This window comes from Notolepis coatsorum (assembly GCF_963971535.1).
Source record: "Notolepis coatsorum genome assembly, chromosome: 4".
NCBI lineage: Eukaryota > Metazoa > Chordata > Actinopteri > Aulopiformes > Paralepididae > Notolepis > Notolepis coatsorum.
In genome coordinates, this window is record NC_140168.1 from 56,200,892 (window position 1) to 56,226,600 (window position 25,709).

The 25,709-nt window shown below is 46.7% G+C and overlaps 1 protein-coding gene across 1 annotated transcript in view; it reads left to right on the forward strand.

Moving 5' to 3' along the window:
• epb41a (erythrocyte membrane protein band 4.1a) overlaps positions 1–25,709 on the forward strand; it is a gene marked incomplete at its 5' end in the record, with an annotated part of 94,820 nt that overhangs the window by 54,381 nt on the left and 14,730 nt on the right. Inside the window, 4 exons of the mRNA XM_084312940.1 lie at positions 9,543–9,719; positions 20,853–20,981; positions 21,395–21,511; positions 21,891–21,971. Coding sequence (XP_084169066.1) covers positions 9,543–9,719; positions 20,853–20,981; positions 21,395–21,511; positions 21,891–21,971 — 504 coding nt within the window. The remainder of the gene's footprint in view (positions 1–9,542; positions 9,720–20,852; positions 20,982–21,394; positions 21,512–21,890; positions 21,972–25,709) is intronic.

Sequence of the window (25,709 nt, forward strand, 5' to 3'; positions counted from 1 at the left end):
TTTTTCTTTTCTTCTTCTTTGCTTTGACACACGTTTTCTCTCCATCTCTTCAGCCGCTCTGTTTTAAGTTAGACCCTAATGGCCTGGCATGCACCATTTTCCTCTCGAAATCCAATGCAAGTAGCTCGCTCTCTCTTTTCGTTTGGTGTCATTCATCATGTCATTTGTTTGTTCTCCTTCCTCTGCTAGATATATGATTGGGAGCGATGCCTTCCTCTCTGTCATGGGCTTTGGGATTCAAAGTGTGAGCTGGTGCATCAGTTTGGCCTTTGAAACCAAAGCGAATAATATAGACGAAACATGCTCTATCTGTTCATGTTGGCCTGCTTACAGAAATATACAGTAGGTTGCACCATTAACTTCAACATGACTTGCACTCTTTGGATGCTATTCTTACTTATTTATTATTATTATTTAGGTTTTAATAAAAAAAAAATCCTGAATGTGTTGCGAAAAAGGGGGAAATGTTGCATCAGGAATGATATGACTTCGGTTGCAACACATGGGCCGTACATTTTTGACCGAACAGGAGGTGCAGGGACCAGGTGATCCCCTCCCTAACAGGAAGTGCAGGGACCAGGTGATCCCCTCCCTAACAGGAAGTGCAGGGACCAGGTGATCCCCTCCCTAACAGGAAGTGCAGGGACCAGGTGATCCCCTCCCTAACAGGAGGTGCAGGGACCAGTTTATATATTGTAATAGCTTACGCTCTGCTCGTAGTGGAACTGTCCCTTTATCCAGTCTAATAATGAATAATTTTCTCCACATGCACACACCCATCCGCCTGGCCACACCCACATTCGCTCCTCTACATAAGCGGGGTCATGGCCACACCATCAGATCCTTCCCTATTTTCACCACCGAAAAAGTGCCTGTATACACCACTTTAAAGTTTAGTGACGAAATAGTTATTGGAGAAGAGGAGCTGCGTTGACATTGTATCTTTGTTTTCTCTCACAATTTTTCGAGGAAATACAGCGATAATGTCTTCGCCACCGGAGTGTCTAGAAGATGATGATCATTCTGACCTCCACCGGCGCTTCGCATTAGGGGCGCGCGTCGCTGAGCAATCCCCGCCGGCATTGTCTCCGGCTCTGCAGCTGGATACTATGCTTGGGAGGTGGTCGGCTGTGTGAGGGCTGACGGCCTCTCTGGGCGGGTGATGTTTTTTGCGACGCGGGCGCCAGGTGTGTCAGTTGTGGGGGGGCAACTGCACAGCTTACGAAGGTCGGCTCCAGGCTAGAATCCTTTTCGCTGCCCCTTAGCGGCGTGGAGGGGGTTCTAGTCTGATGCCCCACGATAACATTATAATAATAATATAATAATTTAGGACCTGCTCAGAGGTCATCAATCGGCACACATGCGATGCATGCATGCAATTCGTATCTGCGATTAACCCATCCCGTCGTCCTTCCCCCCCAAGGGCAGCCGGGAGCAGACAGGCGTCAACGTGAGCCGCGCCAGGGGACCAATCCAAGCGCTCCTGTCCGTCTTCGTCAAGGACGCCACAGCGTTAGCGATCTTGTTGTTGTGCATGTTTTTCCATTGGGTTTATCTTATCGGGGGGGAAACCCTTGCGAGCACGGGGAGAACATGCAAACTCCACACAGAAAGGCCTGGGAGATACCCCACCTGGGTAACTGGCATCATGGAAACCTGGTCCCCAAGCGGGAATCGAACCCTGGACCTTCTTGCTGTGAGGCGACAGTGTTAACCACTACACCACCGTGCCTCTACATTGGCTCCTCCTCAGTGAAGTCGTAGCTTCGTTTTCCTGGGACCGTGATTCCGAATCTGCGGTTCAATTCCCCGGGTCTCTGGACAAACGGATACCCTCTGCCACCGCGCTGGCCCCGCTTTTCAAGATGAAAAACACCCGGCGCGAGGGGGGTGAGCTTGGTGTTTCGTTATGAGAATATCCCCGTGCTCAGGTCGGCTGCAGCCCGCGTACAACGAGGGGCTTGCTGCCGATACCGCTGTGTCTGGTAAACGCCGTTCTGTAAGAGGGGCGTGTGTTGCCTTTTTTCCTTTTTTCTTCGGATAAGAAGAGGAAAAGACAGCGGCTGTCTGAAGTGTTGGCCTGTATTGCTATTTCTCACGTTGTACAGCTTTCAGTAGTAGCCGCTTAGCTTGCCACTGCGTTAGCTGGCGGCTACGCTCGGCTAGAAATGTTAGCTTGATGCTATCAGTTAGCCTAGAGTTAGCTGTTTAGCTTATGCTACAACCATTGGCACTAGCCGTGAGGCTACAACCATTGGCACTCTGACTACGACGTCATCTCTGGCAGAAGATGTCGTCGGGCCTGTGCCATGACCGGCTGCAGGAGGGGGGCGACACGCCAGAGCGAGGCTCCAGCCATTGCCTCTTCTGGCCTTGCCAGCGAGAGGCCTTCGTCAACGTGGTAGACCAACCTGTGTTGCGGCCTTTCGTCCTGCGTTCGTAGGTGCAGGTAAGATGTCCGTAGGACATTGCTCCACTCTTCCTTCTTCCCCCTCCCGAGTGTTATGGTTAATAACGATGTCTTTGTTTAAACGAAACATATGTTGCTTCACTACATTTGGAGATACGACGTGTGGTGTGAAAATTGTCTTGGTCGCTTTGTATAGCTTAGGTTTTAGCATTGGCCAAGGCTTATGTCTTCTCTCTACCTGCAAACAGCGTTGTTTTTTACGTGAGGAAAAATGAACTGGGTTTTTGTTGTATCATGAGAAGTTGTGTGTGTTCATGTAACGTTAGACAACGTGGCTGAGCCCACAACTGGCTGGGTGTTACCCTACAACGCTGTACATAGTGGCATATGATCGAGGGCCTGAGTCCCTCTTGTTATTCTTTACTTAAGGGTAATGATGAAAATAACAAGTGGCAAGTTTTCCACATAAGCAGGGCTGTGGGAAACCTGTTTTCAAACGAGGTTATTGGCTGTGGCTGGCGTGCATGTAAAGCTTTACTCTACAGGTAGAAGTATGTGCTTCATCTGGCGAGCCATGCGCCTGGTATCACGGCTCTGCTTTTTCATTTGGCGTTGTATCAGGGGTGAGGTGGTGAGGGGGTGGGTGAAATTATTCCCCGGTTTGCCCCTGCCCCCCCCCCCCCTCCCCTCAAATATGATTTTGTTTACAAAATGTGTGTTGATTCACTATATTTTTGGGGATACGGTGTAAATCCCTCAGCTTCTGCTGGGGTTGTGCTCTTGCTTAGAGAGAGGCAGTTTTCTCTGAAAATTGTTTGGTCGCTGTTATGTAGACTTAGCAAGGCCTGTGACCAGCACTTGATCGAGGACTTATGTCTTCTCTCATCATAAAAAACGGCGTTCCTCTTGCAGTAGTGAGAGTGAACTTTTTGCCCTTTTTTATTGTGATAGAGGGTTGTGTGTATCGTGTTTCACGTTTAGGTAAACGTGGCATTGAATCCACAACTGGGTTAGGTGGCTCTGCTTTGTTGTTGCATCGTATCAGGGGTGAGGGGTCATAAGGGGTGGGCTAATAAATCCTTCCCCCCCCTTTACTGATTGGCCAGGAGGTGGGACCTCCTGCCTGTCAGTCTCCCTGTTGGCTGAGGGGCAGCGCGTCACAGGGAGGGGGAAGGGGGGGGGGTTCCCTGGTTCCACTCCATGTTAGGATGGGTGGGTCACGGGATTTCCCCCCGGCCATGGGATACGTTACTGGGCGCGTTTTCCTATTGGCCAGGAGACATCCATGAGGTTACAGGCTCTGTGCTGCAGATTGCTGTCTTTGTCAAAGTTGGATGATGCGATGCATTCGAAAACGGTTTGTTTTCTGCTCTGCTCTCTATTACAGTGTGTATTGGGCCGTTGGTCACTTGGCCCAATTATTATTACATGTATCTTTTTCAATTGTTACTCACATAGAGGTCTCTCTGGGGGAACTTCTGTCTTCCCCTCTTATGTAAGGAGCAGAATTGACGGGGTTGCCCTCAGACACGTCATATAAGACCTGTGTCTGTGTCTTATTGACCGGCTTCCTGCTGCTCGTCCCAGACAGCATGGAGGGAACGTTGTCTGGTGTTTCTTATTAGAATTCACCATTGATGTGTGTAGGAGCCAAAGCTATATATTTAGGTTATTGTATTATATGAATGTTTATATGTTTATTTGTATAAAATTACATTGAAACAGCATTAGGAATATTGATTGGATTTAGATAAAGTCATTGAACAGTCTTATTTGTCATAATAGAACATTCTAGAATATTTGTGATGTCACAGTATGATGTCATGACCGAACGTTTTAGAACATTTGTGATGTCACAGTATGATGTCATGACCGAATGTTCTGGAACATTTGTGATGTCACCGTATGATGTCATAACCGAACATTCTAGAACATTTGTGTCTCTATAGTCCACAATTCTCTCAGAACAGGCAGTGGTAGCTTTAAACAGGACTGAACAGAACTCAACAGATAGACTAAACAACATAGGTGCCAAGCCTACCAATTTGCTGTGGAAAGAGCCGGCAAGTTGATTTACGGCTTTCCAGTGTGGAGGAATTTTCATGTGTCGAGTCGGCGGTGATTTTGTAGACTGGGAAAATACAGTTTTCTTACCTTGTAGTAGTGACGTGAATATTTAGGAAAGTAGCTTTAGGACCACTTCTGTAAAGAAAGACTTCGTTGTGGAAGAGAAATAAACCATTTGGATATCTTTGTTTTACACTGGAGCGGCTGTGGACATTATTTTTCTTTATCAACGAACGTAGTACTCACGAGTAAGCAACTTTAACCAGTAGAGTGGAACGTCGGCCCTCATATTAGTAAGAAAAACTCTGTTCCAAGAGGAAAAAGGAATCAACATGAACTACTGGAGCGCTGAAAGAAGGATAACAACATAATGTCGGAACCTAAGAAGGTTGAGATGACACAAAGGGTCTATGAGGAAGATGTCCGTCAGGCCATCAATAAGAGGAGAGCTAAGTTAGGTCAATTAACTGGTCGGGTTCTTGACGTGCATATAGCGCTGGCCCTGGGTGCTTCCAATGTGGAACCACGTTATGGGCTGGCGCGCTTTGGTTGCCCAATTCATAGAAACGGCGCTTTTTATGCGGGCGACTAGGAAGGAGATTTTTATCTCTACCGAGCGCCAGTGCACTAGGTTAGACTCGATGACTCACGTGCATCTCCGGGGGGAGATGACGGAGTAGATCATTACATTGGCGGAGGGGTCACGCCCATGAGGTGGGCCGCCAGGAGCAGCGCATTCACGTTCTGTCCATCTTGGTGGCGCCCTCTGTGATGTTTTAGATCGACACGCGTACCTACCCCCCTCTTAGGACTGGGGATGGCGGCGTGACTAGGACGCGGGACTGGTTCTGGTCGCGCTGGACCAGGTCAGTTAACCCGTTGTCAAGTCAAGTCAAGTCAAGAGTTTTATTTGTCACGGCATACGAGTATACAATGAAATGCGGGTGGTCTTGCCCGCAACGATGTGCATAATACAATAGTAATAACATATAATAGAATCCAATAGAACGGCATTGTGCAATTGTCCGCCGGGGCGCAGATCGGTCCGGGCTTCACGGAGATTGATGTCATGGATGTGTGTGTCATATGTATGCCACTACGACTTGTGATGTCACAGTGGCGTGCTTGGTCCATACTGTGTTGTACCTTGCGCTGTTAGGGGGCCTGGTCCTTCTCCATTTGTTTCACCCCTCCCTCCCCCTGCTGGGCGGGGATGGGAGGGGGCTGTCGGGGTGGTTGCTGTCAACCCTCGGCTCTAGGCATCCCTGTGTAGGTCCCGGTCCGCCAGGCCCAGGTCCGGACTCATTCTCGTCGACCTGTTGGCCTGGGTTAACCCTTTGAAAACTGAAACACTTGTACTGCTTGTATAGCCTGTATACACGCAGTTATGTTTATTACGTTTTTCTTGGTGGGTTAAGGGAACACCCGCCTCCTGTTAAACTAAACATAGGGAGGTGGTTGGTTCTCCGGTGTGTTGGTAGCAGAGTCGACTCTCGGGTTGAGGCCGGGCTTGACCCCGTCTGCCCGAGAGTATGCCCCCGCATCTTTCATGATGTCTGCCAATTGTGTCAGCCTCTCCTTTGAACCTCGACCCCGCTGGAGGGGTCGGGTTTGTGGAGGTCATGACATGGTGCACAGCATACCGAACACCCCTTCCGCCGGGTACTGTTCTCACAGTAGACCCCTTAGGCGCCTGTCTAGTCCGCAGTGCTCCAGGCACAGGTCGAGGTCTGGCCTGTTGCCTGGATTGAGGGATCAACCCCCTTGGGGGTTGTCTCCCCGGCACGGCGTCTGGCCCCACAGTATTGTGGGGGGGTAGCCTCTTGGGGCTTACGGCCATGCCAACCTCGACACGCCCGATCTCGTCAGATCTCGGAAACTAAGCAGGTTCGGCCCTGGTTAGTTCTTGGATGGGAGACCCCCTGGGAATACCAGGTGCAGTAAGCTAGAGTGCTTCAGAGCGGCGTGCCAAAGGAGGGAAGGGCCTACTCTTGATTTGGGCCCTGTCCGATACGCTGGCGATGTGGGGGGTGGTGTCACCAGTGACCGTCTGGTGGGGTCCCGATGCTACGGCATCGTTGGCCTCACCGGGCCCCCTTTTTCGGGGGGGGGGGGTCCTGGCCCTCAGGTTGTTCCTAGGACTGGGTCCTCCTCCGCGCTCCGCTGCTACGGCCTTGCCGCAGGGTTGGGTTCTTGACCTTCGACCCTGTGATGTTGGGGGCTGTGACGGGGGTGTTTTGCTTCCCGTCCGTTCCCTGGTGGCATATGGGATGCGCGCCTGAGTGGTCGCGGGTTCTTCTGTGTGAAGGTAAGTCCCACGGTCTGCTCACCCTGTGCGTTTTGAGGTGCTAAACCCTCTTCGCACAGTCGGATCTGATTCCCTCCCGTCCTCTTCTAGGGGGGTCCAGGGGGTTCGGGTCCTCCCCGGTTCTGATGGTTGTGGGGGGCCTCAGCGCGTACATCTGTCGAGCTTCCGCTCTGCTCAGCTCCTGTGTTCCACTACGAGCAGAGCGTAAGCTATTACGATATAACACGGTTATTCTATAACCATAGTTATATGAGTGAGTATAGCGAGCGCTCTGCTCGGACTCACTGAGGGCCCTGTGGTCTTCGCCTTCGGTTGTGAAAGACTTGGGAAGGAGCTGATGGTGTGGCCACGACCCCGCTTATGTAGAGGAGCGGATGTGGGCGTGGCCGATGGGTGTGTGCATGTGGAGAAAAGAATTCATTATTAGACTGGATAAAGAGACAGTTCCACTACGAGCAGAGCGCTCGCTATACTCATATAACTATGGTTATAGAATAACCGTATGTTATCCCCTCCCTAACAGGAGGTGCAGGGACCAGGTTATCCCCTCCCTAACAGGAAGTGCAGGGCCCAGGTTATCCCCTCCCAGTCATGTATTTCTCTCAGCAATGATTGACAGGTCACATCCTCATTGTGTGGCTCCATTCTACTATCCTCTTAACTGGACACCGACATGGTGGGAGCTCCCCAACGTGCTGTCTGTCTCTCACTCTGTCTCTCATTCATAGTCCTGATGCTGCATCTAACACTGTGATTCTTCATGTCCTCTTGTTTGGTCCATGTGATTCTGTACTCCATCATGTATGCTCTGAGGTGTCTTGGTGAAAGTGGTGTTTTTGTAAGAGAAAGTGTGTGTGTGTTTGTGTGTGTGTTTGTGTGTGTGTGTGTGTGTGTGTGTGTGTGTGTGTGTGTGTGTGTGTGTGTGTGTGTGTGTGTGTGTGTGTGTGTTGGGGAGGGGGTCTGTCTGTTTGTGTATGTATGTGCACATAAGCGAGCAAGCACAGGATCACCTCTCAGGCTGTGTCTATGACTCCTGCCCACACTCACCTGCACGTCAATCTACCCCCAGTGAAATGGTTATCTGGTCACTCAGCAGTTTTCTTACTCTGAATACTATGAGGCGTACAGTATATACTGTAGTGAGCCTCTCATACTTACTATGAATACTATGAGGCGTACAGTATACAGTATACAGTAGTGAGCCTCTCATACTTACTATGAATACTATGAGGCGTACAGTATATACTGCAGTGAGCATCTCGTACCTCTTTCTGTTACTTAAAGGGATAGTCCACAGTCTTTCCATTCCACCTCGAAAGGCACAAACACCAGTGTTTGGGTTTTTGAGTTACTGGAGCAGAAATGTTCCAATTCTGTCTCTAAGCAATATTCACTTCCTGTCCCCCATCGTGCATGCCGTCCTCCACCGGCATGCTTGCAGCATGATGCTAACAAAACCAGTTCCTGCTTTCATCTCTAAAAGAAAGACACTAGTGCAAGTGCCTTTCGGGGTGGAATGGAAAGACTGTGGACTATCCCTTTAAGTAACAGAAAGAGGTATGAGAGGCTCACTACAGTATACAGTACTGTACACCTCATAGTATTCATAGTAAGTACGAGAGGCTCACTACAGTACTGTACACCTCATAGTATTCAGAGTAAGTATGAGGCTCACTAGTGGATGGACTAAAAAGACAAATCGGATACATGTGTAAAGATCTGAACAATTCCTTTAACTAATAAGCCGGCTTTGCTTGTTCACTAATTAGTGATCAGTAGTTAAGAGTTTTGGGACTACAGCGTGATTTCATCTTTTGTCAAGTTGAAAGTAAGGTCTTCACCTGCCGCGAGACAAACAGCTGTCACTTATGAGGATGTGGAGGCTTCTGTAACGGCGTTAAAGTCCTGGGGCACCACGAGACCATTTCACCGGCGGCAGAGAGCCACACAGATGTTCTGGAGACAAACAAGGCACTCCAGGCTCTCCCCCCGCAGTGTTCCAGACGCGCCCTCCTCCGCTCCAACATTGATGAAACTCGTACAGTTCGGTGCCGGCGAGGCGACACACCTTGTGAATACTTATTAGCCAGGAGACTCTTTAATGGCATCTGCCCTGGCTTTACCGCTCTGATCACGATCCACACGTGAACGATTTGCAATGGCCGATTACTCCCGAGTCACAGTCGCTTGTATACACTGAATATGTATAAAACACAGACACTTGATGGAACCTCGTGTCGAGCGAGAGAGATTGGAAATGGGGGGCGATTGTGCCTTTGTTTGCCTGTCGAATATCCTGTGCGAGTTCTCGGACCTGCTCTGACTTCAGAATGCCATCTCGCCGATCGGGGCAGGCCTGATTCCCAAAAAGCATCCATTTGAAATACTGTCGAAACCGTTGTTGTGTATATTGAAGGATAGAATGGTCTATGACACTGGGATCTCTCTTTCTTTACTCCCTCTTCCAATCTGGGTGCCTCTACCTCGCTGTCCCCTGCTCTCCCTACACTTTACCTCTACTCTTCCCCTCTCTCTCTCTCTCTCTCTCTCCTTCTTTCTCCATCCTCTCTCCTTCCCTCTTCCCCTTTGATCTCTTAACACCTGGCTCTCCCCTGGACCCCCCACCGTCCCCTTCTCTCTCTCTCTCTCTCTCTCTCTCTCTCTCTCTCTCTCTCTCTCTCTCTCTCTCTCTCTCTCTCTCTCTCTCTCTCTCTCTCTCTCTCTCTCTCTCTCTCTCTCTCTCTCTCTCTCTCTCAGGACCTAGATAAGACCCAGACGGAGATCATGAGGCACCACAGCAGCATCAGCGAGCTGAAGAGGAGCTTCATGGAGCAGGTGCCGGAGCCTCGGCCCAGCGAGTGGGACAAGCGCCTGTCCACCAACTCGCCCTTCCGCACCGCCGGCATCAACGGTCAGCTGCAGCCGGGGGCAGGGGTGAGTCCACACCACCCGTCCTTGGAAATATATCCAGCTTTGTGAAGAATTCCCACGGCACACCAGTGTACAGCAGTATGCTCTCCCCATCGCTCCCCGGAGAGGGTCTCTAGGAGCTCTCCGCATCATCTCACTTTGAATTGCACAGGGATTCACTCGCCACTTGGGGGCGCTATTGTCTTTATTCACTCAAGGTTCCAATTGTTTTTTGTGAATCTTAATTCCAGTCAGTGGGGGATTGCAATATTGCGTGACCTCTATTATAAAGGGTTTTGGTTGGAGAGTGTGAATCCCTGGGTGGTACAGGTATAGGCTGTGTGTTCTCGCACCTGATGTGAATGAACATGTGGGACTGACTGTCTCTCTTTCTCTCTCTTTGCCTTCTGAATGAGTTGATGTCATTATGCAGTACATTGCCATTCGAGTCGGGAATCTCTCCTGGTTTTATTGGTGTACACTAGGGCCGTCCTGAGTACCTGTTTTTGGGCTTCGAAGCTTCAGCACCAATTATCATCAAATATTCTAAGCTTCGCGGCTAGGGGGGGGGGGGGGGGGGGGGGGCTTTCTTCAAACTTACTGTTGTTATTAATTAATTAATGATGTCTTTATCTAATTAAGTCTTTATCACATGCTATCATTATGTTATAGAGAGATAAAGGCTAATCGGGCTTCAAGGTTTTCCTCTTCATTGACATTTAATTGGCTACAGAATAATTGGCTACATAATAATTAATCGTGTAAGTGCAATAATCAAATTAAATAAATGACATCCTTAGTCTATACAAAATGTAACTGCTCATAGGCATAATGAAAAGAAAATAGCCAGTGCAGCCTATGCCTTGTATTTGTTGACAGCAGTAGGTTAGTCCACAAAATAAATTGGCTTATAGTCGAACAAAATAGCCTCTTTATACAGGCCTAATCAAAGTGAAATCAGTTGCTTGTGAAAATAAAAAAGTAATAAGGCCCTTGTCAGTGTTCTATATGAAATCTTATATGAATTAAACCTCTGTGGTCTAAGCCTCAGCACAAACTAACGAGCTTTGAATGATATGAGGCTCAGCCTGCTTTAGGTTGTGAGACAAAGTGTCCACATTATTTGGCAACAGGGAATTTATCATTTTGTTTACAATAAAGCCAGCTTTTGAAGAATGTGCTCTGAAGGGGTTGAAGTGGCAGGGATGCAAAGCGAGCTCGCGGCTACAGGCGCCAGACGTGGATCATGGTTTGCATTTAGTCTCCACCACTCGAGAGGACTGGAATCCATCTTTGACCTGTCTTTTAAAAAGTCCTCCAGTTCCTTATTTATTAGATGCATCAACTGAAAACTGATGTTTTACCCACATCAACCACTAGCATCTCACAAAAAACACTTGACTCTATGATGATAAAGTCCATTACAGATAACAGGAAGCGAGTCGTAACTGATGTCTCACTTATTGTTCAAGACAAGAGGCCTGTCAATATCGTGGAAGAGGAAGGATTTAAACAATTAATGCAAACACTAGAGCCAGGGTAGCCTACACTCTGCCTAAGTGAGATACTGTATCACTTGTGTGCACAATGACAATCACATACGGGCACAAAATGTTGCCTCATCGAGAAGTGCAGAGGTTCTGAATATCCTTGTCTGAGAAGAACTGATGAATGTTATTGCAATAAGCTAATTCTGATTTAAAAAAAAAATTAAGATTTTATTACTGATTTTGCCGTTGATTACCATGGCAAGGATTGAAGCTTCGAAGGATTCGGGTCAGCCCTAGATATACATGTGTGTGAAGACCATGTGTGTGTGTGTGTGTGTGTCTGCGCGCAGGTGAGGACGTCCACTGTTTCACCTGCACACAGAGTAGTTGCTGGCGTGTCTGAGGTAAAGGAACTCTAATTCGGTGCTTTCTGGCAGAAGGCTGCAGCGACAGAGCACTAAGTAGCTGGCGCTTCTTTATTGACCCGCATAAAGAACGGAACCATTAATGTGAATGGCAGCTGGAGGCTATGGCAAGAGATGCAGCTCTCCGTCTTCACTAGATTGCGCTCGCCCGCCGCGACCTTAACTCCCCCCTTAACCTTAAACCACCTCTTTTTTAACCTCTGCCTCTGCTCCATGAATGGCTGCTGCCAGGCTTTGTCTTCCTGCTTGATATGCCAACCAATCGCATGGCCGGGTTGACCCCCACAATGAATCCGCATGCAATAACCGTGTCTTGAATCAGATGTGAGTCAAATAGTATTATTGAATTATCAATTATTCTGGGTGGTCATTTTAAACTCCTTGGAGTATGAGCTGGGTGGGGTGGTGCCACATAGGGCAATACATTTAACCTCATTGGAGCGTCAGGTGGGTGGGGTTTGTCAAATCAATTTGGTATACTTTTCTGTGATTGGCAACCTTACCTTACCCCATCTGAAATGTCCCCATGCGGTAACTCCCATCCAACTGGTACTCCCAAGTGGGTTAAAACAAACACCTCTGAATAATTTTGGAATACCATCTGACCCGGGTCTGGTCTTGTGTGAATTGCTCGGTAAGCGGCTGAAGAGCCCAAACAAGAAAGCCAACCAACACATGAATTATGATCATTAGCCGAAGACAAACTGACCCTCCCCTCCCCCTCTTCATGTGTCATTGTCTTACCCACCTACCCCCCTTCCTGTATCTACCCCTCACTGGTTGTGTCACACTTCATGTTTCTGTCTGTGTCTCCTTCCGCCATCTACCCCCCCCCCCCCCCTCCCCCCTCTCTCTCTCTCTTTCACCTTCACCTCCCGTCACAGTCCTGCCCAGGTTCACCCTTCAAGTCCCTGTCCTCTCCGCCCTCTTCTCCGCTCCCCCCGGCTCCCTTCCCCTCTCCGCAGTCGGAGACGGACGGAGGAGCTCAGCGATGGGCTCAGCCGGCGGTCGCCCCACGCCCTCGGCCGTCCTCCGCCCACACCTTTAAAACGCAGTTTCTGTCCCAGCCTTGAGCCGCGCCCCCGGGGGCCACCTGGGTGTCCTGCCACACAAACAGCCCACTGAACCTCTCAGGGGCCCCTCCGCACAATACCTTCCCTTTTTACAAACCCCCAAGACCAAGAACTATTCTCCATTCACACGTCTTTTTAGATAAAGCCTTGAGCACAAAATGTCCGTGATTTGAGATTGTTGATCTCAACATTTGATGAAAAAAAAAAAGTTCATTGTATTATCATAGACCAGTCTTAATAGATAACTTCAGTCATTTGCCATTTCTTACCTGACTTGCTACAAGTATTGCACGTTTTTATTAGGTATCTCCTTTTTGTACAATGTACAAATAGCCAGTGAACACACTATGTGCAATACTGAATCCCCCCTCCACTAGGACTTTTTCGGAACGCACTTGATAAGAAACGGTGTGTGAGAAGCTCTTCCCGGGTGTACTGTCAAGTGGAATAACCCCCCGATTGACAGCCCGACGACACGCAGCGTAAAGCAGTGGGGAGGACGGCACACCGTGGTCTCGCCAACCCGCGCCGGGCACGGTTTCCGTGGCGTTCTCTCACCTTCCCAGTGGCATTATAGATGATGAGTATCGATGTTGCACTGCCAAAATGGTTTGCACTAGCTAGCGTTTCCGCTGCCAGAGAATGCCTCTCCCCATCCCCGGCCCGGGAGCCTTCCTCCTCCCCTCCACCGCTTCCCGTATCGCCCTGGAGGTCCGGGCCTGGTTAGACCACCCAGGGTACGCCCGCACTGCCCAAGGCCCAGAGAGCTGCTGTCAGCTCCTCCTGAGCTTTCCTCACAGCTGCCCTGAGCGCTCCTCACACGGTAGCATCCATCACTCTCAGACAGCTTCATTTATTAAGAAAAACTGTAGGAGTCATTTCCCCAGGCCCCTATAGGCCGTCCTCTTCCACCTAAAGTACAAATACTTGAAGACCCTGCCGTTACCAGATAACCACCTCACTCCTCCTCCTCCTCCTCCATCTCCTCCCCTCCCCTCCCCTCCCCTCCCCTCCCCTCCCCTCCCCGCCTCCTGTTCGTTTGGCCATTCCCCCCACTCGTCTGTTCATTGTTCTCTGTCTCTCTTGGTCTCCCGCTGCGGAGCACAGCCAGGGAGTCGCCCTGTGTTTGCGCACAAGGTAAGAACATGGAGGGGGTCCCCGGCGCCAGGGGGGCCACCGCTCCACAGTCACAGGGACTGGCTGCTGGAGGAGGACGAGGAGGAAGGAGACGAGGATGAGAGTGAGGATGAGTGTGAGGATGATGATGAGGAGGAGGAGGAGGAAGAGGAGGAGGAGGAGCAAGCCCCCGGTCACACGCTGAGGGTGTCCATCGACGTGCCGGAGGAGGACGGGAGCACGGTGAACCCGTGTCAGCTTTACCCGGCCCGGATGCGCCAATCCAGGATCTCCTTCTTCCTCTCGGGCCTCCTGGTGATGGCTCTCACTGTGCTCTGGCTCGTATTCATTTAGGACCAAGGAATACAAATGAATGAATGTATGAATAAAAAACGCCCCTAAACATCTCACCACGCGAGACGAAGTCCCTGGCGTCAAGAGACTTGAGAGAGAGAGAGAGAGAGAGAGCTGTTCCACCTCCCCCAACCCTCACCTCTGATTCACTACTCTCCATTACTAGTTGCTTTCACTTCCTCCTTTAACTCTACCACTACCCCCCCCCCAATACACCCAGCTCTCCCTAACTGATGGACTGAGGTTTTGTCTTCCATTAAGACATTGCCAATGTTGTATGTCCCCCCCCCCCCCCCCCCCCCCCTCAGAAACTGAGACTTGTTTATTTTTGGCAGAGCTCCATGAACAGATGTATGTGGATATCAAGGAACTAGCGTTCACTTGACTTATTCCGTAGGGAAAAGCCAAGAGGTGTTATTGACAACGTTGTCCCCTGAACATTCACTGCTTGGTGCTACCCTACATTCTCTCCCTGCAGAGACTGCGATATATATTTTTATCCCTTTGTGTGTGTGTGTTTTTGTTTTTGTTAGTTTATTGTTCCCCTGTGCAGTACCATACCAGGGCAGCATTTTGTTGTATAGCAAGATTAACACTCATCAGTTGACTGAAAGCTCTTGAGTAATAATTAAAGGACGGCTTCACTTCTTGTGAACCCAGGCCCTATTAGACATCACCTGGCATGATGTTGACTATTACAGGCCATCATTTTGCTGTATGAGTGAACCCGTCCTTTTAAGAATGTGTACTGGTATGTGATATAACAAGAGCACTACTATGTGCGACATGCACTGTGTTTATGTCCGTTCCATGGTGTAAGCACTAAGCAGGAAGGACAATCAGGTCATGTGTAAAAAAGAAAAGAAAAGATCCCATGATTTCTTATTATTCTCATCACTTTTTGCTCATAATAACTTCAATGGCCTTAAACTGATGCTGGTGTACTTGTTTACCTGACGTCACCACTGGTTACCCCCCCTCCCCCCTTCCACCACCACAAAAAGAAAAAAAGGACACTGGTTGCTAAGCGTTGCACTGTTGTTGATGGAATGCTACTTCCTTTGCTTGCTTTAAATCAGATCTGCGTTTTGTAACAATCACTGCCCGTCCACCCCCCTCTTACCAATAGAGAGAGAGATGGAGCTTAGGTAGAATCTGTAATGCCGTCAAACAAGACCTCTAGGCACTTTGTTTAAATGTTTTTGTTTTGGTCTGATGTGTGGGTTCGAGTTGAGTGGGGATAGGGGATGGGTTGCTATTGCAGGCCACGCCTCAGGCTCTGCCATGAGAGGTCTATAGAAATTCACAGTATAATAAGATACTAAACTCCAACCCACACATGATATCATAACTGTGATGGATCACGGTTTATGTGGGTTTTATTTTTGTTTATTCTAAGGTGCTTTGGCTTAATTTCATCTTTCTGTGAGGGATGGCTGTCTATTTTGTCTTTCTGTGAGGGACAGCTGTCAATCACTGGCCTCTGCAGTTAATTGCCATGCGGCATGGCAGGTGTGTGGGCTTGATTGCCACCTGATTGGTGTCAGGTGTGCAGTGCCTTTAAGTAGGTTTGGTTGACTGTGTTTGGATGCTTGTCCATTTCATGTTTTTCCCCTCAATAGTAGATGAGTGTCCCAAGCTCATGCTTCTTGGGTTTTCTGTGTCTCTAGTGCTATTGTTTTTCTTGTTGTTTTCAACTGCTAGGCAGTGGTGGTTATTTTGGGATTTTTACCCAGTTATTTCATACTGGTGTTTTGTGTTTCCTACAGTTTTTATTTTTATTTATTTTATTCTTGTTTTTTCCCTTCACCATCTCTCATCGCTCAGCTACGCCCTCTGGGGTAACTTTAAGATTCCCCTTTTTGTGTGCGTCTGCGTGTGTGTCCTACACCCCCCCCCCCCCCAATCCTGACGCATAACAAAAGATTTGAACAAAATGCAATACCAAGTGGGTCTCTTTTACCCAGAGGCCACTGTTTGACGGCATTACAGATTCTACCTTTAAGCAAGGGAGTTTGAATATCTTTGTCTAGATTGATCAACTCTAGGGTTACTTATAAAAGTACTTGTTTGGTGGTTCAGGTACTTCGTTTATTTCAGTGATGATGGCAGTATATTAACGCACCAAGCAAGCACAGGTCACTAACAGGAAACTGCATTGTATTACGGCTCTAATAATGGCACCTACAGTAATCTACACATTTGAATCTGTGTGTGCCGTGTAGTTTTTTCAAATTTCATTGACTACTGCTTCAAGGTTTGAATTTAAATATATTACTTACTACTACTGTATGTCAAGTAGGTTCGAAGCCATCAAAATAATATTTGTATCCATGAAGTGGCTTTACTCAAGCGTTGTACTTCCAGCGCAGCTGATGCTAATAATAAAACCTGTAATCGTGGATTAAGGCTCTGTTTAGAAATGTGGACTGGTTGAATTCCATGACTCGCTCTAAAGGTTGTTTCTCGGTTCAGACCTCAGAGCCTTTTAGAATGTTGACATGGAATGTTCGCCTCATTTCGGGACAATGAACGGGTCTGAAATGAATACTCTGGGAAAGGTATATAGTATGTTTACCCTTTTTGGAATGATGACAAGAGTGGAACCTTTAACAGACGTGAGAATGAGTCTTTATTACATCCTACTGTCTAGCTTTAATTGACCATGAAAGACTGTGCATGCAAGTCCACTGAGTCTGTGTATTGGTGTGTGTGGGTGTGTTCATATTTGTGTCTATTCTTCTATGTGACTAAGGCCTAATAACGGTACATTATTGTGGGATTTTGGGGTAACTCTGAAACTATAAGCCTCTACTTTCACTGTGATACGTCGATTGGAAACCACTGCACAGATCAACTTCTCTTCCTTTTTCTCACAATGGACTTGTTTCATTTGGCATTATTGTCTCTTTCTCCCTTAAGTTTCCTGATATTCATCCTAATTGCAGTGAGATTTCAAGCAGTCGTTTAAGCCTCGGTGCGAGGTGTGACATGGGTAGTGTACGAATAAATGCGTCAAATTTGGCATGTGTATTTTGGACGTTTGTGGTATCTGGGTAATGTGTTCAGAGTTTCAGAGCTCGATTTCATTCTCGCCTCATCTTATCCTCGATGGGAGTTAAAACCCTAATACTCCCTAAAATTCCTTCAAAGATCACAGCGTTTGATTCGTCGCGCTAAATTTTTATGTCACTTTTTGCTCTGGCGCACCGTAATGTGTCTCCCGCTCATCTTCAGAAGCTGGATTATAACCTAATGAAGCCTAGTGAAATGTGACAATGCTGAGTTTGGCACAGCCTTTCCCTCAAAAGTGGCTAGTTTAGTGGGTTTTTGAGGCACTTTAAAGTACGCTTTCAGATACACATTGAGGTAGTGATGAATCAGCACAAAATGGCTACGGAATATAAGATGGTGGGAAATTGGACAATGGTCAGAGGTATAAGGCTATGGCAAGAATGAAATTGGACCCACTTGTAAAAAAATTGTGATATGGTCATTAAAGAGAAGAGTTCTTTGGGGGAATGTCTGCTTATGGCGAATGTCCTCCGAGAAGAAAACAAACTCTTAATGTCTTTTCATCTATCCTATAAACAATCTCTTGGTAATTAGGGAGGTATATCTTTACTCTACGGTTGTGATTTTGCTGTGCTAATTTAGACTCCTGCTCTACCACAAAGCCTTTGAGATTCCCTTAATTAATATCCTCCGCCGTGTTCGCATTGATGTTGTAAATTCCTACATAAACATGAGAAGAAACTCTGAGAAGAAAAGATGAACTTCAGTGTCCCGCTCGGCTACATAGGCATCCATCCATGTCCTAAAAGTACTCTGGACTGCAATAACGTAAACCATAATCAAGTCAAATGCCTTTATACTTGGCATGGCGCTTAGAGATGAAAGATTAAAAAGCAAAATGAAAGTAATTTATTAGGCCGGTGATTTGCATATCTGAGCATGAGAGATAATTGGCGGGCTAGCCCGGGGCTTGATCCTCATCTCCACATACCACAAGGGGGGGACTCTCATTATGAAAAGCACACTGAGGGGGGGGGTGAGTCTGTCTACTTTATCATGATTGATCACGTCGCCACAGTGCAGGGAGGCGCAGTTTCTTTCATATCGAACGCAGTTACAGCTTTACTCTCTTGACAATATTTCACCCTTCACTTTATTATGTGTGCTTTTCATTGTTTCAGGAAACAATTGGCTGATAACCCCCCCCCCCCCCCCACCCAGTCTTAGAAGAAGAAAAGGCCATGGTTACTCTTGATATGAAAGTTCTGCTTGGATAAGCATGTGGTTATATTCATAAATCATTATTTTCACACAAAATATATTTCAAGCGATTGCAACAGTTAGCCCCCCCTCCCTCAGTATAGATCTAGATGGCTGGTTTAGATTAAAACCAGTATGGTGATGGCAGCACCAGTACCACTGGAGCACAAAGGCCAGGTGACGGATCACTAATGCCCCAGTAGCCTTCTCTTGACAGATCACTAATGCCCCAGTAGCCTTCTCCTGACAGATCACTAATGCCCCTTTAGGCTTCTCCTGACAGATCACTAATGCCCCAGTAGCCTTCTCCTGACAGATCACTAATGCCCCAGTAGGATTCTCCTGACAGATCACTAATGCCCCAGTAGGATTCTCCTGACAGATCAATAATGCCCCAGTAGGATTCTCCTGACAGATCACTAATGCCCCTTTAGGCTTCTCCTGACAGATCACTAATGCCCCAGTAGCCTTCTCCTGACAGATCACTAATGCCCCAGTAGGATTCTCCTGACAGATCACTAATACCCCAGTAGGATTCTCCTGACAGATCACTAATGCCCCAGTAGGATTCTCCTGACAGATCACTAATGCCCCTTTAGGCTTCTCCTGACAGATCACTAATGCCCCAGTAGCCTTCTCCTGACAGATCACTAATGTCCCTTTAGGCTTCTCCTGACAGATCACTAATGCCCCAGTAGGATTCTCCTGACAGATCACTAATGCCCCAGTAGGATTCTCCTGACAGATCACTAATGCCCCAGTAGGATTCTCCTGACGGATCACTAATGCCCCAGTAGGATTCTCCTGATGGATCACTAATGCCCCAGTAGGATTCTCCTGACAGATCACTAATGCCCCAGTAGGATTCTCCTGACAGATCACTAATACCCCAGTAGGATTCTCCTGACGGATCACTAATGCCCCAGTAGGATTCTCCTGACAGATCACTAATGCCCCAGTAGGATTCTCCTGACAGATCACTAATGCCCCAGTAGGATTCTCCTGACAGATCACTAATGCCCCAGTAGCCTTCTCCTGACGGATCACTAATGCCCCTTTAGGCTTCTCCTGACAGATCACTAATGCCCAGTAGCCTTCTCCTGACAGATCACTAATGCCCCTTTAGGCTTCTCCTGACAGATCACTAATGCCCCAGTAGGATTCTCCTGACAGATCACTAATGCCCCAGTAGGATTCTCCTGACAGATCACTAATGCCCCAATAGCCTTCTCCTGACGGATCACTAATGCCCCTTTAGGCTTCTCCTGACAGATCACTAATGCCCCAGTAGCCTTCTCCTGACAGATCACTAATGCCCCTTTAGGCTTCTCCCGACAGATCATTAATGCCCCTTTAGGCTTCTCCTGACAGATCACTAATGCCCCTTTAGGCTTCTCCTGACAGATCACTAATGCCCCAGTAGGATTCTCCTGACAGATCACTAATGCCCCTTTAGGCTTCTCCTGACAGATCACTAATGCCCCTTTAGGCTTCTCCTGACAGATCACTAATGCCCCTTTAGGCTTCTCCTGACAGATCACTAATGCCCCTTTAGGCTTCTCCTGACAGATCACTAATGCCCCTTTAGGCTTCTCCTGATAGATCACTAATGCCCCAGTAGCCTTCTCCTGACAAATCACTAATGTCCCTTTAGGCTTCTGCTGACAGATCACTAATGCCCCTTTAGGCTTCTCCTGACAGATCACTAATGCCCCAGTAGGCTTCTCCTGACAGATCACTAATGCCCCAGTAGGATTCTCCTGACAGATCACTAATGCCCCAGTAGGATTCTCCTGACAGATCACTAATGCCCCAGTAGGATTCTCCTGACAGATCACTAATGCCCCAGTAGGATTCTCCTGACGGATCACTAATGCCCCAGTAGGATTCTCCTGACAGATCACTAATACCCCAGTAGGATTCTCCTGACGGATAACTAATGCCCCAGTAGGATTCTCCTGACAGATCACTAATGCCCCAGTAGGATTCTCCTGATGGATCACTAATGCCCCAGTAGGATTCTCCTGACAGATCACTAATGCCCCAGTAGGATTCTCCTGACAGATCACTAATACCCCAGTAGGATTCTCCTGACGGATCACTAATGCCCCAGTAGGATTCTCCTGACAGATCACTAATGCCCCAGTAGGATGCTCCTGACAGATCACTAATGCCCCAGTAGGATTCTCCTGACAGATCACTAATGCCCCAGTAGGATGCTCCTGACAGATCACTAATGCCCCTTTAGGCTTCTCCTGACAGATCACTAATGCCCCAGTAGGATGCTCCTGACAGATCACTAATGCCCCAGTAGGATTCTCCTGACAGATCACTAACACAGCTTGTAGTTTGATAAGACGTGTGAGAAGACGGTGGACGTTCATGATTGACTGACTGTTTTCTCCCCCGATACCTCTTCCACAGTCTCCCATCCTGAAGACCCAGACAATCACCATCTCAGACGTCACTAACTCCCTGCGAGGCACCGTGGCCAACAAGGAGATCCCCCTGGTACACACAGAGACCAAGACCATCATGTACGAGTCGGCACAGGTGAGGGGACTTCTGGGAACTGCGGTTCTTTTGTTTAAGATGGGGACGCACCAATATGGATACTGGGATCAGATAATCAGTCTCTCTGATACCAGGCTAAAGTAGGGTATCTGTATCAGATAATTTCCCCCAACACTAAAATATGATACCAAGAAACGTGTAACGTGCTAGGAATCAAAGCTAAAGCATTTGATTGTTAGATCTCTCTAAGAAAATGTTGTTATATATCTCAAATCATTTTTGTCCAATGACCCAAAGCTGATGGTCTAAGTCTATACTGGTTAGTAAAAGCTAAGGAGCAGAGCTTGGCATCGGCCGATAGATACCAGTACGGCCGAGGAAAAAGTGGCATCTTTGCATCCTTGGTTTAAAACCAAGCCTGAATAAAGACGGTCTTGTCTAACACTGAAAAGGTGTCCGTCCCCCAGCCCATGGACCTCCTGGCCGAGAGGGACACCGGGATCCTCCTGAGTGCCCAGACCATCACCTCGGAGACTGTCAGCACCACCACCACCACCCAAATCACTAAGGTTGGTCCACTCTTATTAACCTCCCCCCTCCCAACAGGTCAACAATCAATAGAGGAAATTAATGGCTTTACTCTGAGGAATGTTTATTTTACATCACTCACACGCCAGCGATATTGACTCTCCTCTGTGCACTTTAACCCCCTCTTGTTATTGGCCCGATTTAAAACGATTGCAGTTTTAAATCATTTTAGAGGACAGTGTGTGGAACCTGACAGAGTGTCTTGGACCGGGTCATGTGAGGTCAACAGTCAGTTGTACCCATATGTGTTCAGTGAATCAGTACTCTCATTCTCAACCCTTTTTGACTTTCCCTTCCTTCCTTCCTTCCTTCCCTCCTTCCCTCCTTCCTTCCTTCCACTCTTTCTCTCTCTCTTCCAAGACGGTGAAAGGGGGGATCTCCGAGACTCGCATAGAGAAGAGGATAGTCATCACTGGAGACACAGAGATTGATCACGATAAGGTGAGCGGCAATTCTAATTCTGAGTTGTATTAAAGGTCCCCTTGACAGATCACTAATACCCCAGTAGGATTCTCCTGACGGATCACTAATGCCCCAGTAGGATTCTCCTGACAGATCACTAATGCCCCAGTAGGATTCTCCTGACAGATCACTAATGCCCCTTTAGGCTTCTCCTGACAGATCACTAATGCCCCAGTAGGATTCTCCTGACAGATCACTAATGCCCCAGTAGCCTTCTCCTGACGGATCACTAATGCCCCTTTAGGCTTCTCCTGACAGATCACTAATGCCCCAGTAGCCTTCTCCTGACAGTTTCGGTAAAGTACACATAAAATAGACGTTACCTTTGTTTTAGAGGTAGCCTACTCCATTTCTCACTTCGAGTCCAAAAGTGTCTTGAATCAGAACAGGATCAATACATATAACGTTAGGTAGCCCTCATCCATCTTCTTCATCTGCTCGGGCCAGACTATAGACGGAGCTGAATAGGTTTCCTCATCGGTCGGTTTGATTATATTTTTTTTTACGTTTTACCAGTAGTGCTGAGTCCAACATAGTCCAACATAGTCTGGTGGAAAACGCACCTTATCGTCCATAATCATCATCCATATAATCCATTTTGTCTTTTTCATAATATCCAATAGTTCGCTCTAGGCCAGGGGTGGGCAACTTTGTATATGGTGAGAGCCACTAAATTTCCACACTCAATCTGGGGGGCCGCATTGTTTATCGGCAGTCCCGCCAGTAGTACCCCATCACTCAAATAGCCCATAATAGTCACATATGTGATAAATAAGCCATATAAACTATTATAATTTGTTGTAACTTTGTTTTTATTCCATTTCAAACGCATTTAGTAATGCTTAATTTCAACTTTATGAATTTATAAATACAGCTGAATTTGAAAGTATTGCTGTGTAACCCATATACAAAAATGACAAATTATAATTAAGGCTTCTATTAAAGTAAATGTATGAACTTAAAGCCCACTGCTCAACAAACACAAAGCAGCATTCCTGCTGCATTTCACTACAACAGTAAATCAAAAGTGCAATAATAAATGATTTTGTTAAATGTATAAACTTTTATCCTGCTACTAAACAAAACATTCTTGAGTTGCCCCTCCCTGCTCTAGGCGATCGCGATTGTGGAACGTGTCCTGCTCGCGTGAACACTTTAGGCAACCAACTTGCGCTTCCGCGTTGCTCTGATTGGCCGAGCGCGTGCATGCGCATGAGCTGCGACGCGCTCCTCAGAGGCAGGAATACTAAGCTCCCCCTTAAGCTCCAGGAGAGAGGAGAGAGGCTGAAAACCCGCAGTTCTTGCCCGACTGATGGGAGCCGAATCCCGGATCCGATTTAAGTTAAGATACCGTTAACTGGAATATGTTGTGCCTTTACACATATGTTGGATTATGTAATTGGTTTGTCATGACAAACAAATAAAAAAATTGCGATTTACCCCGTGGCATGTAGTCACTGTGTGTTGTTGTAGCCACCGGGTAAATCGCGATTTTTTATTAGTTTGTCATGACAAACCAATTACATAATCCAACATATGTGTAAAGGCACAACATATTCCAGTTAACGGTATCTTTTTTTAATGATTCGTTACGGCACAATCAATACTTCCATGCGTTCGGGACCTCCATGTTTTGGGGGTATTCATCAGAAAAATCGGATCCGGGATTCGGCTCCCATCAGTCGGGCAAGAACTGCGGGTTTTCAGCCTCTCTCCTCTCTCCTGGAGCTTAAGAAGGAGCCGCGCTCAGCCAATCAGAGAAACGCGGAAGGCGCTCGGCCAATCAGAGAAACGCGGAAGCACAAGTTGGTTGCCTAAAGTGTTCACGCGTCCTGCTCACTGCTGCTCGCAACAAGTCCCTAGTTGTTTGGGGGCTGTGGGGCTGGCACTAAGCTGGCCCATGCATGTTCATAAGGTAGGCGATACTGCCACCTGGCGAGATTCGATCGTCATTGCAATTCCAACATAGGCAGCTGTGCCAGGGAGACTCAGGCCATGGTTACACTGGGGTAAAACAGCAACGTTGTATTTTTTCGAATGATTACGTTTGCATGTCCAAGTTAAAAAGAAACGCCGTTTTGGCAGGAAAGGACGCTTTTCTAGTGGCAACGTTGAAAGGGTGTTTTCGTTTCTTGCCCAACGCCCATGCGCAGTAGTAAACACAGACGCCAAAATCTCCCCTGGCTGGACCTATACAGGATATCAGCTGCGTCCTCCTCAGATTGCCTGTAGCTGCGGCTAAACTAAGATCATGTGTTGTCAAGTTATTGTTATAAGGAACCCAGTACTCCAAACTACAACAGTCTGCATTCCCTTAACAATTGTTTGTATTGAGCCGTATTGTATTGTACCCATTCGGCAATCTGTTAAATAACGTTTACATCCATTCATTCTGCTAGCATTAACGTTACTACGCTGCTAGCCACAATGCTATACTGTTATAATGGCATATCCCAATCACGTTAGCACGTAAGCTAACAAAATCGGCGATATTTTTGTGAGACTAAACTCCGCTCTTGGTGGTCAATTGTGTTGATGTTAGTTTTGTTTCATCAACAAATCATCAACAAATGAGGCAGAACACACAGTGAATGTATCCGTTTTTGTTTATTGCACTTTATTTCTTGCTGAAAAATAAATGCTATGTAGCTAAATGGCTCATGCGAGGTAATTTAGGGCTGACCCCTATTAATCGATTAGTCTACTAATCGGTCGAAAGGAGCCGTAGTCGACTGGCCAACCTCTTAGTCGAATATAATAATTTTTTATTTTTATATATATATATATATATATATATATATATATATATATATATATATATATATATTAGTGCTGTCAGGCGATTAAAAAAATTAATCTAATTAATTACAGGATTTGTAATTAATTAATCTAATTAATCGCATTTTAATCGCATAACCGTTTTATGCCTGATATTCTATATTCTATAATCATATTTCAAATTGCATGTGTCCGGATGGCAGAATTCAGTACTGTATCTACAAAACCTTCTGTTTAATCATCTTCCATCTATTAATTTGCTTAGATTTTTCAGGTCTGGTCAATTTGAGCATGGTGTTATTCACAGTCAAAGATAACAAAAAAAATATTGATATTCTCATTTGGTTCATTACAATTTACTCAAAATAAAATTTTCATTCAATCAATCACAGCGCAGATTGAGTGATTGAATGAAAATGTTATTAACAGATTGCAGAATGGGTACAATACAGTACGGCTCAATACACACAATTGTTAAGGGGATGCAGACCAGAGAAAGTCTTTCGTCTTGTTTACATCAGGGTCCCCCATTTTCAATTCATAATGAATTGTAAGTAAGGGTGCAACTTGCACTGTGCAATCCATTCTTTGTGGATCTAGCCCACAGTATTTCTGACACTGGGAATACATTCCCTGAGATTCATAGATGTCCCTAGAATCAGATACCAAGAACATGCAAATGGACCATATTAAAAAAAAATCTGTAAATGTGTATTCTACATTCTTATGGAATGAATGAGATAAAAAAAAAATATTATTAAAAAAAAAAAAAAAAAAAAACTTTTTTTTTGTAATAAATTTTGAGTTAATTTTCATAACGCGATAATTTGCTGTGTAATTAATTAATCTAATTAACGCGATAAACTGACAGCCCTAATATATATATATATATATATATATATATATATATATATATATATATATATATATATATATATA